Genomic DNA, 12760 nt, shown 5'->3' with positions numbered 1-12760 from the left:
TAAGAATGATGCTCGGATTCTAGAGAGAAGTTCTCTAGAAGAGTAGTCTTAAGGCGATAAATTCGACGTACCTTGAGGTGTGAGCCTTGGCGGCCTATTTATAGTGTTTGCATAATAAATGCCCATAGGTCATTTATTGCTATTGGGCCTTGGGCCTTGATGGATGGCTGACTAGCCATTTGGTAGGTTTGATGCTGTTTGTTTAGAGCCATTGGGCTTTGGACTTAGTGGCCCAATTGAGAATCAATTGGGAGCCCAAACATAAAGTATAGTGCATTGTGAGATTTTAAAAATCAGGCAAATTTAGGAGAACAGTAACTAAAATTTGACTGCCAAATAATAATGCAATAATGCAATAACGAATTAAGTTAGTGGATGTCTGGCTCACTTAGGCCACACAGAAGACTTGATCACAATTATTCACAAAGGCGAAAACGATTTTACCATATTTTGTCATTTATTTAACGTAATTAGTTAGTTCATTGTTTATAGTTACCCTACATACATGGAAATTGTTTGCCAGTGGGCGGCACTTGGTAAGTAACCTTTCATTTTAATTAATAAAGGAGGTTAACTACTGCTTTTAAGTGCTGATTAGATGATAGCCGTCAAAATAGTGCTCGTACATGATTGATTATTGTAACTTCATGCATTATTACATTTGATGCTACTTTCTTCACAATCTCAAAAATCAGAGAGAAATAGCAACGATGTTAATTATTGTGAATAACCACTTGCACAAAAATAATACTCCCTCTGTTCCTTAATACTCGCACCGTTTTAATTTTTTGCACTGTTTATATAATTCACTTTAACCTTATTTTATTTATAGTATATGAAAACAAATGTTAGTATATAATATATTGTTGTCTTCATCTTAATATATATTTTTAAAGTATTAATATTTTTATAATATGTAGTTAAAGATATTGGTGGTCAAAGTTGTGCATTGACAAATGTGTCCAGTCAAAACAGTGCGAGTATTAAGGGACAGAGGGAGTATTCATTTTTGTTCGCATTGATCAATTATTATAAATATTTATTACACATTGATCAATTATTATAAATATTTATTACACATTGATCAATTATAACATTTTTCATAAGAAAAAGCGGAAACCCTACTACTCACGAGCTAAACACCTAGTCACAACATGAATATATACTAGCTACCACGTACGTAGTATTAGACATTAATAAATATGTGTATTCCACAAATATACACAAAATCATAAACTACGTACGCTTAGGTAGAGAAATTGAAATGGGTTTATTCTAATTGGATTTACGGCAATTACGCCTAATTTGGCCATGAGTTCCAGTAAGTGGCTTGATGTTCCCCATCCTAATCATGCTATTCCCAAACTCCTGAAAGAACTCGCCTTGCTTACTTGCATATTTTCTAACATAAGCATCGGCATTATTATTTCCACTGTAGAGTTGTTGGTCTGAGTGAAGTAACCCCTTCTTCACGAGTAAATTCTGGTAGTACTTGTCATCGAAACGAAACTTTGTTTGGTAGTCCAGAGGCTGCAAAACCTTGCCATTTCCACTTTGAGGACATTTTTTCTGCAGCGATTTGGCGAAGGCCGCATTGATATTGGTGTCGTTGTGTATGTGCGGTCGGAAACTTGTGCACCTTGCAAATCCTACGGTGTGTGCGCCTTTGCATAAAAGAGTAACAAAGCAATAACCACCAAGTTATATTAGTTCAAATTCAAGGGAACATACCACTCCCATCCACATGTAACATCATACCGTTAGCATTATCCAAAAAGTAAAAACGTTGATCTTTAATTTATATTCATAAAAAATTAATAGAAAACTTTTTAGTCAATATTTTTGCAAAGTTAAATACAATCAAGGTAAAAATCACACCATACAAATATGTGATATGACCATCTTGATGTGATGCTAACTGTATTAACTAGTCTCTCCGTTCCTAAATGATTTCCTCTTGTTGTTTTCTGAGATGTCTCTATTTGTTTGTCTCATACCCTACTTACTAACTTTTCCTACTCTCTATCAATCACCTCAAGAGCCCACTTTACCAACCCATGTGAACATTTTACATACAAAAACTAATAAGTGAATCTTGCTTTATGGGACAATCTTTTGGGAACGGAGAGAGTAGTTACACACTTACACATTGTCACGGACTGGTACTAGATACTCATGACCTGAGATCCCGTTTACACCACCCAAAAACGAAATTGACCATCAACGATTTGGACTCACCACACCCTCGAATGTTTTCTTTTTTACTCTATATCCTATATATTAGATAACTATTGAGGGTTGAACTTCTATGCCCCATTTGCAATGTTGTGATGGTAATGAGGGGTGGTAATGGTATCAAGTTACATTTCATATAAATTCATTATCATAAAGACCATTGACAACGACGAAAAAGGTACCGAAATATTTAACAAAAGCATACTCCGTACCAGAGAGGACCACCATGTCCTTAAATGATAAACCGACGGTGGTAAAACTGGAAGTGAGATTTCTGAGATTGAAAGAAGGTGCAGGAATGAAGGCATTTGCTGCACTTCTGTTTGCTGTGAGAGAATCTCTTCTTCCCAATCTCACTTGCCATGTTGGTCCACCATACTGCAATTCCCATTTTTATCTAAGTTATTATGTACATGAACATTAACAAGATCATCAACTCGACGTCTTAAACGACTTACCTGAACAACCGCATCACGAGAAGCAATAGCAAGAATATCAGCACAAGAAACAACTCCGGGACAGGCCTTCTCTAAACTGGCCTTGATGCTATCCACAGCTTTAAACCCACGAACAGAGTTTTTATTTGGAATAGCTGTTTTCTCACCTCTGAAAGTTGATGTATCATCCAAAAGAATTGATCCGTCACAACCCTGTTTAAGCAGCAGCAAATCAGCAATGCATGAATAAATTAACACTTACGCTATAATCAAACAAGTAGTACTTACATTGACGAAGCAATCATGGAAGTGCAACCGGAGTATGGATGCTCCGACTCGAGCCTCCTTCTTTATAGCTTTCGCAATCCCTTGCTTAACAATACGAAGGGCATTTGGACAAGTAGATGAATAAAAATTTGGTGAAAGCTGACCATTAACAGTTAAAGAAAGACCAAAAAGAATAAGCTGGAAAAAAAACAAGAGTTTGCCACAAGCCATTATTTTGGGTTATTTCAATTTCTTACTGACAAATAATCGTAGGAATCGCTAAAATTTATAAGCATATAAGCTTGACTATGTCAACAAAGTACCGGTGCATTATTTGAGTGTGTCATAAACGAGCTAATAAAGTTAGATACAGGGTTTTACAAACACTCATGTCACAATCAAGTTACATTACAGTACATATTCTATTGCCACTTACTCTAGACAAGGAACATTGCTTGTTAATAACTCAAAATATCCATGATAATTACTTATCGATCAATAGAGATGGGACACCAGATGAAACATGAAATCGGATATATAATCCCAACCCATTGTTTTGATGGTCCTTACTAGTTAGTAGTTACTAGGGATATGGTGATATACTCCCTTTAATCCTCCACCCAATAGTCTTTTTTTTTTTTGAGGAAACACCCCGTAATAGTCTTCAAGTTCACTTTTTGTACAAAGATTAGAAAAGCGCATTTTAAAAAAAAGAAAAAAGAAAAAAGAAGCCGATAAAGAAGGGTAAATTAGAAGAGAAAGTGTTAAATTTGAGAGTGAACAAATGGTTGATGTCACGGGGAGAACAGAAAAACAACTTAAACAAAACATGATGTTTGAATTGGGACATAAAAAGTAGTTAGTTCGGCTCTTTCTCGGTCAATCACTGTTTTAGGGAAGCTAACCAAGCGGCGGGCTGGCAGCTAAAGGGACTAATCTGCAAATCATGAAGTATTGGTTCTCTTTGTGGGATAACACCCTCTCTCATCATCCGTAAGGATGCTTTAGGTTACACTTATGTAAGAGGGTAACCTAGTTTCTTCTCCTTATAAAAAAAAAGTAAAAATAAAAATAAAAAGTGGTTAGAATAGTTTGTCAAGAACCGATTGTACCATTTTCAATGGATGCTTAAGATATAAAATTGGGCGCGTATGTACTTTTGAAAGAACTTTTGGGTTAAAACACGACTGGACCAGCTTTCGACCCGACTGATTGTGAATTGTAAATTAAATAGTTTAAAATCTCTCAAGTCGTTGAGTCAACTCATACCAGACTCTGGGTTATGAATAAGCATTGTGACCAACCCAAATCAATCCCGAACCAAAATATTTATTAAAATCCAACCCGACCGACCCGTTTAACAAGTCTAGTTGGGATACGCCTAATAATTGTCCGGAGGGAAGGAGTATTGAAATGAGGCTTTTTCTCCGATTTGTTGCCTCACTAGTTGGTGCATGCATTAGTTTGCGAGTACATAATGTTGATATTCATATTGTTCAAAATAACACAAAAATCTCAACTTTGCAACTCATTTACCAGAGCTTGCAATTATATTAGGTGGACAGAAAAGTTGCTATTTGGTGAGCAGATTACACTTCTCATGCATTCCAAGTTTCCAACTACATAATCTCTCGTAAACCTGTGAAACCGTACACGGATTTCCGTCTTTCTGTTTACAATAATTTCAAAATCACATTATTCACGGGGTAATAGTGCATAATTAGAGCTCACTTTTATACATTTCCATAAAAGGTAAAAGGAAAAACATCATGAAAAGGTGAAAAATCCTTAAGTAGCAAACGATCCATCTTACAATCCATCAATGATGCTTAACTGTAATCACTAACTACTACTGTTTTTGGCAGTAGATAAAAGCGCAATTTCTTGTAATTAATTCCACTCTTTACTCTGATTTATTTTAAACGAAATGAATTCATTTTAGTATAATGGATAAAACAAATTAGATAAAAGAAAATCAATCAAGCCCCCATAAATTACAATAATATATACACATGTTTAGATAAAAATGAAATTAAAATAACTTAAGAAAAGTCAGAATAAGTTAAAGAGAACACATGAGGGGTGCTTATTTGGTTTGAGCTTTTTTTTGCATAAGGAAGCCTAATCCAATCCGTAAAATTTAACACTTTGGATCTGCCAAAATTAAAAAAACCTATCCAACTTTTGCATATGTTTAATTTCTTTTATAATGCAATAAAATAAATTACAAAACACAATCTAAATGTCTTAAAAGTCAACAATAAATAGTTAACCCCAACCATTTAACAAATATATACATATTAATTGAAAATAACAAGTTTTCGATAGACAAGAAAATGATAAAAGCCAAGTAGCAGGCTAGCAACGTTCATAATCAACATCCAACACTCTAGCAGAGTCCACATCCATTACTCTGAATATGACTTAGAGTCACCATCCAACATCGTACGTAGTATGACTATATGACTAAGAGAGGAAGCAAGGAATGACGAATAACAACACGTATTGGGGTTTGGGGTTTCATGTCTAACAAAGCGAGAGTAAGAAAGAGAGTGCATTTCTAAAATATAAATTTTTTATGACCCAATAAAGTTCACTTGTTTCGGTTTATATAGATCTGGATTCGCGCAATCCGTAAATCCAATTTCTAAAAGTTACAATCTAATACAATCAAATTAGTAATTCAGGAGTTTGAACAACTTTAGAACACACCATGCCATGTAAGTTCGGATAATTTGATAGGAAAAACTTGTGTTAATTCATACAGATAGTCACAAAAACAAGATCGGCATCAATGTTGGCCTACCATACCCTAGAGCTGTCAAAACAGGTCATCGGGTCGGGTTTGGGTTGGGTCATCTCGGGTTTCGGGTCATGGTCAGGTCGGGTCGTGTCGGGTCAATATTTCATTCGGGTTGAGTTCGGGTTCGGTCGGGTCGATTTCAGGTCGGGTCATATCGGGTTTTTTCCTATCCCGGGTTCAGGTCGGGTTCGAGTCGGGTCACATTTCGGTCAGGTTTGATTTCGGGTTCGGGTCTTATCGGGTCGGATTTAAGTCGGTTTGTAGCAGATAATTTCGAGTTCGGGTCTTATCGAGTCGGGTTTAAGTCGGTTTGCAATACAGTTATTTTCGTGTTCGGGTCTTAGTTTGGATCGGATAATAATCCGATCAAATAGAATTCAGATCGGGTCACTCTCAGGGACGGGTCAAACTCGGGTCTGATAATTAACCTATACATTTTAAGGATTTTATATTCTAAAAAATTTTGTTTAACTTATTTTAGAGTTAAATTTTTCAATATTTAGCAATAAATAATTAAAATAGATATATCAATGAAGTTAATATTTGGTCGTGTCATTGATAACTCGGGTAAATCGAGTAGCGGGTTCTCACAGGTCGGGTCAATAGCAGGTTTCATCGAGTTACAATCGGTTTCCGGTTGACATCGGGTCGGGTATCAAATCGGGTTCGGGTCATTGTTCGGTCGGGTCAGTTCGGTTATCGGTCATTTTCGGGTCGGGTGTCGGGTTCGGGTTCGGGTGTTACAACATCGGGTTAAAATCGGTTATCGATTTTTTCGGGTCGGGTACAGGTCGGGTTTCGGGTTACCTGTTTTACCGTAATTTCGGGTCATAGTCGGTTACGGATTCAGTCGGTTCAGGTCGGGTTTTCGAGTCGGGTCAGTTTTTGACAGCTCTACCATACCCCATTACTTTGTTCATGGGCAGGCCTAACAATAAGTCTATCTCCTTCTTATGGCAAACACATGGTAATCCTGCATTTAAGTTTTGGACCCTCACGCAATAAACAAAACTCAGACAAATAGGTCAATAGGCAAGTGACACTTTTCAAAGAAAGAAAAGATGACACCATATTTATGACACAAGTTCCCTAAACCAAATCCAAAATTGACTAGTTCTCCCTTGGCAGTACGGGAGAAGTGGAGGGTCCTAAATGAAATGAACTGTCCATAATCATCTCATCTAGTCCATTGTTCATCTTATTGAAAATGAGAGGGTCGTTTCAAATCATTACGATCGAGGGAGGGACAAGGTTGGTGCAGTGTTGTATCTTAAAGGACCTTTATATATAGTCTCACGCTCTCGCCCATTCTAACCTACTTAGGTAAGGGTGAGTTTATCCCCAGACTCACCTTCAATCTTCAAACTCTGCCACATCAGCTTTCCACTAACTTTTTCATTATCCAGACTCACACAAAACTCACTCTTTTTTTACACATTATCCCCAGACTCACCTAACTCTTAAAATAATATTTTATGTATATATTTTTTTTGGGGTACATTTTCCAAATAATATTGAAACTATGTTTTCTTATATATAAACAAAGTAGACCCGATCAAAAGGTGGGCCGGATCGAGAACATAAAAATTTGTCCATTATGTCGGGCGGGCTGGACCAATGCCCAAAACCCGCTATTTCGAGCTAAAAATAGCGGGCTTTCGGGCCAATTTCGGGCTATAACTAAAATTGTTGTTTTGCTTTGTCAAAAGGCCGTATGTTGTTTTAAAAAGATCGGGTCGGGCTGGGCCTTCTGCCCAACACCCGGTAATTTTCGGATCGGGTCAGGCTAGCCCAGCGGGCCAGGTCCATGTTGATCGGCTCTAAAACAAAGTAATTTATAATTTGAGAAAAAAATGAAAAAAAAATGTTAATTTCGAAATTGACATGTTCCGTACAAATTAGAAATAATAATACAACATATTAAATTCAAAAGATCTAGAACATAAATTTAAAGGCAAATGAAACAAAATAATACATAAATCATCAATAATTTAGTTGGGTGAAATAAGATAAATTAAGTTTGATGATGTGGCATGATTTGATTGGAGGAATAAAAAAGTGGAGTCTTAAATGAGTCTTGAGTGAGTCTTGGATTTTCAAACTCACTTCAAGACTTAGTGTAGTCTTTTACCACATTATCCCAAGATTTAGACTTGAGACTCAACTCGAGACTCCCTTCAAGACTAGGGATAAAAACTCACCCTAATAATAATAAAAATGACCGAGCACAGTCTAGTCTACTAGTGGAGTTCAACACAAAAGTGAAAATGAAATTGGCATGGCACTACCCAACGCGAAAACACATCGCATGACATGGAATCGAAAAGGAGAGTCATGCATGGTCAGCATTTAGGGGGAAACACATGGCATGTAAGATTGGCTCGGGATGTGCATGGGCCACACCTTTGAAAATTCAGCACAGAACAAAATAGTTCGTTTGGAAAAAAAATTAACAAAAACAAAAGGCCAGCATATAACACTGTATGAATTTTTTTGTTGCAATGCAATATAAGGTATTGATTTTTCAGCTATATGTATGAATTCTCTAAAAAGGGTCAAGGCAACTGAATTTCGATGCACAACGAAACCATCACTACACACAATCTCTAGAGAGAATTTGGAACAATTACACAAACATACGCTAAGAGAGTAAGAGATCATAATACAAAGACGTGTATACTTATTGTTCTCTATTGATCATCTAGCACACCATTAAAAATTTAAAACCCTTCGCTTTTGTGAACTTTGTTGATATAATAGTTAGTTAACAATAACACAATGAAAGCTTCAAGCATACGCAGTCCTTATCATACAAGATGTGTCACAAATGAAATGAGCTGATAAGCAAAACAAAAGTTTCTTTAGCCAGATGAGAAATCATCATACTCCCAATTCTTCCACTACACCGTTGCAGGAAAATGAAATTAAAATCCATAAACAAATAACATGTCCTTAACCCTTTCATAAAGCCACAAGAATCACTAAATAAGAAGGGTCTACACAACTCAATACCTCCAGATCCATAAAAGCCCAAGTTGAATTACATCATCTACCACAATATTCTGAAAAAAAGTATTCACCAAATGATGTATATAGCAGACTTATCCTTGGTAATAACACTTTGTATCCTGGGAAACTAGGAATATGCTAATATAACTTAACACCTAGTACACCCCTCAGAATCCTTCCATCAGTTCAAACTGTTTTCTGGAAAGAACAAAACTCCAATTCTACAAAGCCATAATCAAGTCAATATCCATCATTCTTATATATACCAGTGCAGACAAATCAATATCCATTCATCCAATAAGGTGTCCTTCACTATTCCAAAACGGCAAACTCCATCTAGCATTAGAGGGAGGAAATCTTAAGCCACATTAAGTTCACCATCTCTAGTTCCTACTCCTCTATAAATCAGATGAGATCACATCAAAAAAATATTTGAAATAGGGTTAAAATAGGAGATTTATGTATTTGTTAAAATTAATTTGAAACCACTCAATAATTAAAATATTTCACATCCTAAATCATCAGAAGAAGTATGCTCATTTAAAATGATAAACACATCAGATTAAATCTAAAACTTTATGTCGCTTTAAAAAAAAATATCAAGGCATTTTTAATAGCACTTCTACCAATAGCGCACTCATTATAATTTTCCCTAAAGTAATATTCCATCCTACATAAAGTGCTCTTGCCTCGAGCAAATTATACTCAAAAATCAATTCCACGAAAGCCATAAAATACTCAAAACTCAGAATCCAATACTCCAATCGAAGCATTAATTCTTCAGAATAGAACATTATACAACCCACGTCCCATACAGGTCACGGAACATCTCAAATAGATTCCCCGTGTAATTAAGTTTTATCCTTAAAAATTTAAGAGATAAACTTAAATTAGCTTTTAACATACCAACACCAAATACTTCAATCGGATCTTACATTCAGAAAAAGCCGAAAGGAACAGAGACCAAAACCCCTAAGAAACCAGACCCATCTATCAACTTCTCAAATAAAACCAACAGCAACTCACCAAGTAGACACCTCGTGTTTATCCCGAGTATATACACTTGTACCTCAAAAGCATAGCATTTTATATACCTTATACGTTATACGTATACACTTCATCTAAAACTATGTCCATCCAATCAATATCTCAAGCACTATGGCACACATAATTCCTCCACTAAACCATTGCAGGAGAATATATACTTGAAATCTATATAAAAAATAGAAAATAAAATATGAAGTGGAGAAGCACAAAATCAGTCCTAAACCATTCCACAAACCCATAAGACTCACTAAAATCAGAAGGCGAGTACGCAACTCAATACTTCCAGATCCATAAAAACCCGAGTTTATGTTACATCATTTACCACAATATACTGAAAGAAGATGTTCACCAAATTATGTCAAGAGCAAATTCATCCTTGGTAATAAAACTTTGTATCCTGACTCCTGAGCATTTTAAAAGATACTTATATAGCACTTAGCAGTTAGCACCACATCAGAATCCTTTAATAAGTCAAAATGTAACCGAGAGAGAACAAACTCCAAAGCCATAATCAAGTCAATATCCGTCAAATCAATCCTTTATAGACAAAAGCAAACAATTTGATATCCATTCTCCAATTCAGTATCCTTTTCTTGTCTAAAATGAGAAAAACTCCATCTAGCACCGGTGGCGGCAAACCACCTGAAGCCACATTCAGCTGATCATTTCTGGTTCCTACTCCCTTTCTCTAAATCAGATGAGATCATATTAGAAGAACAAATTCAAATGCGGAAAACATTGGGATCATTGTATTTCTTAAAACAAATTAAAACCATTCAAAGATTTGAAAATATCAGAACCAAACACACCAGAAAAAGTAAATAAGTAATGGACGTAAACTTGTAAGTATTTTATAGCTGATTCCACTAACCACAGTTCAAGATGTGTCGCAAATGAAATAAAAAATAGGGAGCTGATGAACAAAACAAAAGTCTTACAAGTCAACAGCTCCCCCATTATGATTTTGTTTTAACACAATTTCCCATCCTAAATCAACAGCTCTTGCCTCTAGCCAATTATACCCAAAGAAATTACATAAACCAACAAATAATCGGAAATCAGCATCCCATACTCCAATCAAAGCATAGATACTTCAGAACAGATCATAAAAACACTCGTCCCGTACAAGTCACATATCTGACGTACAGAGAAAGTCACATTTTGTTCTTGGATATATTATAGTATCTCAACATACCAGCATTGAGTACTCATCCGGATCTCATAACAGAGACCAACACCCCTAAAGCCCTAAGAAACGATCTATCACCTTCTCAGACACAACCACCAGGAAGCCCTTTAAACGACACCTTGTCTTTTTTCAGCGTAAATCCACTCATACCTCAAAAGCATAGCATTTTACATACCTTGTATCAATACACATCTTCTAAAACTACGTCCCTTCCATCAAAGTCTCAAGCATTTTGACACTTCCAAATCCCTCCACAACACCATTGCTGGAGAATATAAATTTAATATCTACTAACCAATATAGAAGCACAAAAGCCACAAGACTCTTTAAACAACAAGGGGAGTATACAACTCAATACCTCAAAATCCATAAAACCCTAAGTTCACACCACATCATCTATCACAATATACTGAAAAATCCATTCACCAAATGGGGTCGAGAGCAAACTTATCGTTGGTAATGACACTTTGTATCATGGGCATCTTTACGGATACTAATATAACTTTTACACTTAGCACCACTTCTAAATTCTTTTATAAGTTCAAAAAATTTCGGGAAAGACCAAACCCTAAAGCCGTAATCAAGTCAATTCATTGTCCATCAAAGACCAAAGCAAACAAGTTGATATCCCTCCATCCAATTCAATATCCTTTTCTAGTCCAAAATGCCAAAACTCCATGTCTCCATCTTGCATTGGGGGGGGGGGGGGGGACTTAAGCCAATCTTACTGTTTCTTGTTTCCTACCCCTTCTTTAAAAATCAAATAAGATCACATCAGAAGAAAAAAAATCAAATCAGGAAAAAGAATGAGATCATCGTATTTCATTCAAAGATTTTGATAATTTCAGATCCAAACACACCAGAAAGAAGTAAACAAGCTTATTTGAAATGGAAAAGACACAAATCAAGTATCTAAACTATTAATTCATTGATATCTTTTTTTAACAAACCATTTTAAAACACATTACTAGTAATAAAGAGCATAGAAATACAAAGTTTAGAAAAACAATGAACATGAACTTGCAAAATTTCATAGCCGTTTTCCCATATATTACTCTCTTCAGAACCATAGGACAAGATGTGTCACAAATGAAATAAAGTATAAGGAGCTGATAAACCAAACAAAAGTATCTTTAGCCATGATGAGGTATTATCATACTCCCCATTATGAATTTATGATTTTGTTCTTAATACAACTTCCCATCCTAATCAACAACTCTTGCTTCGAGCCAATTATACCCAAAATCAATTGCACGAAAAGCATCAAAATACTCAGAAGTCAGCATCCCACACTCCACTCATAACACAAAAACTTCAGAACAGATCATAGTAACACTCGTCCCATACAAGTCTACTACACTAAAGAATTGATAAACCAAACAAAGTTCCTTTAACTAGAAGAGATATCAGCATACTCCCTCGTTCTTCTATTAGCTCTCGCTTCTGGCTAACTGTACCTCAAAAATAATCACAGAAACCATCAATGTACTCGGAACTTGGCATCCCATACCCCGAACACTATACAACAAAACAGCATAACATTAGTCATTCTAAATTTTGATAAAAGCATTTATGATAGCCTTACTCAAGATAACAAGGCCACACATGGTAACTATCCTATCAAAAACCTTCTCCTTCACCATAGAGTACTGTATAGACTGTAGCTACAAACCTATTGCCAAAAGATAAGAATTGTAAGATAATACATAAATTTGAACATAACGGCTAACTAGGTTCATGTCACCTTCTATTATGCTTCATTGACAGTCTAAA

At 35.8% G+C, this 12760-nt stretch overlaps 1 protein-coding gene across 1 annotated transcript; it reads right to left on the bottom strand.

Moving 5' to 3' along the window:
* Positions 1 to 1053: 1053 nt before the first annotated feature.
* Positions 1054 to 4603, bottom strand: LOC110793344 (peroxidase P7). The gene is made up of 4 exons (XM_021998210.2): positions 2961 to 4603; positions 2694 to 2885; positions 2448 to 2613; positions 1054 to 1664 (listed from the first exon to the last, which is right to left on the bottom strand). Exons 1-4 carry the CDS (start codon positions 3168 to 3170, stop codon positions 1276 to 1278), a joined length of 957 nt encoding a protein of 318 aa, XP_021853902.1. The 5' UTR covers positions 3171 to 4603; the 3' UTR covers positions 1054 to 1275.
* Positions 4604 to 12760: the final 8157 nt, after the last annotated feature.

The sequence above is a fragment of the Spinacia oleracea genome, chromosome 1 (assembly GCF_020520425.1).
Source record: "Spinacia oleracea cultivar Varoflay chromosome 1, BTI_SOV_V1, whole genome shotgun sequence".
Lineage (NCBI taxonomy): Eukaryota > Viridiplantae > Streptophyta > Magnoliopsida > Caryophyllales > Amaranthaceae > Spinacia > Spinacia oleracea.
The sequence above is the reverse complement of the archived record's forward strand: the minus strand, read 5'-3'. Positions and strand labels throughout refer to the sequence as shown.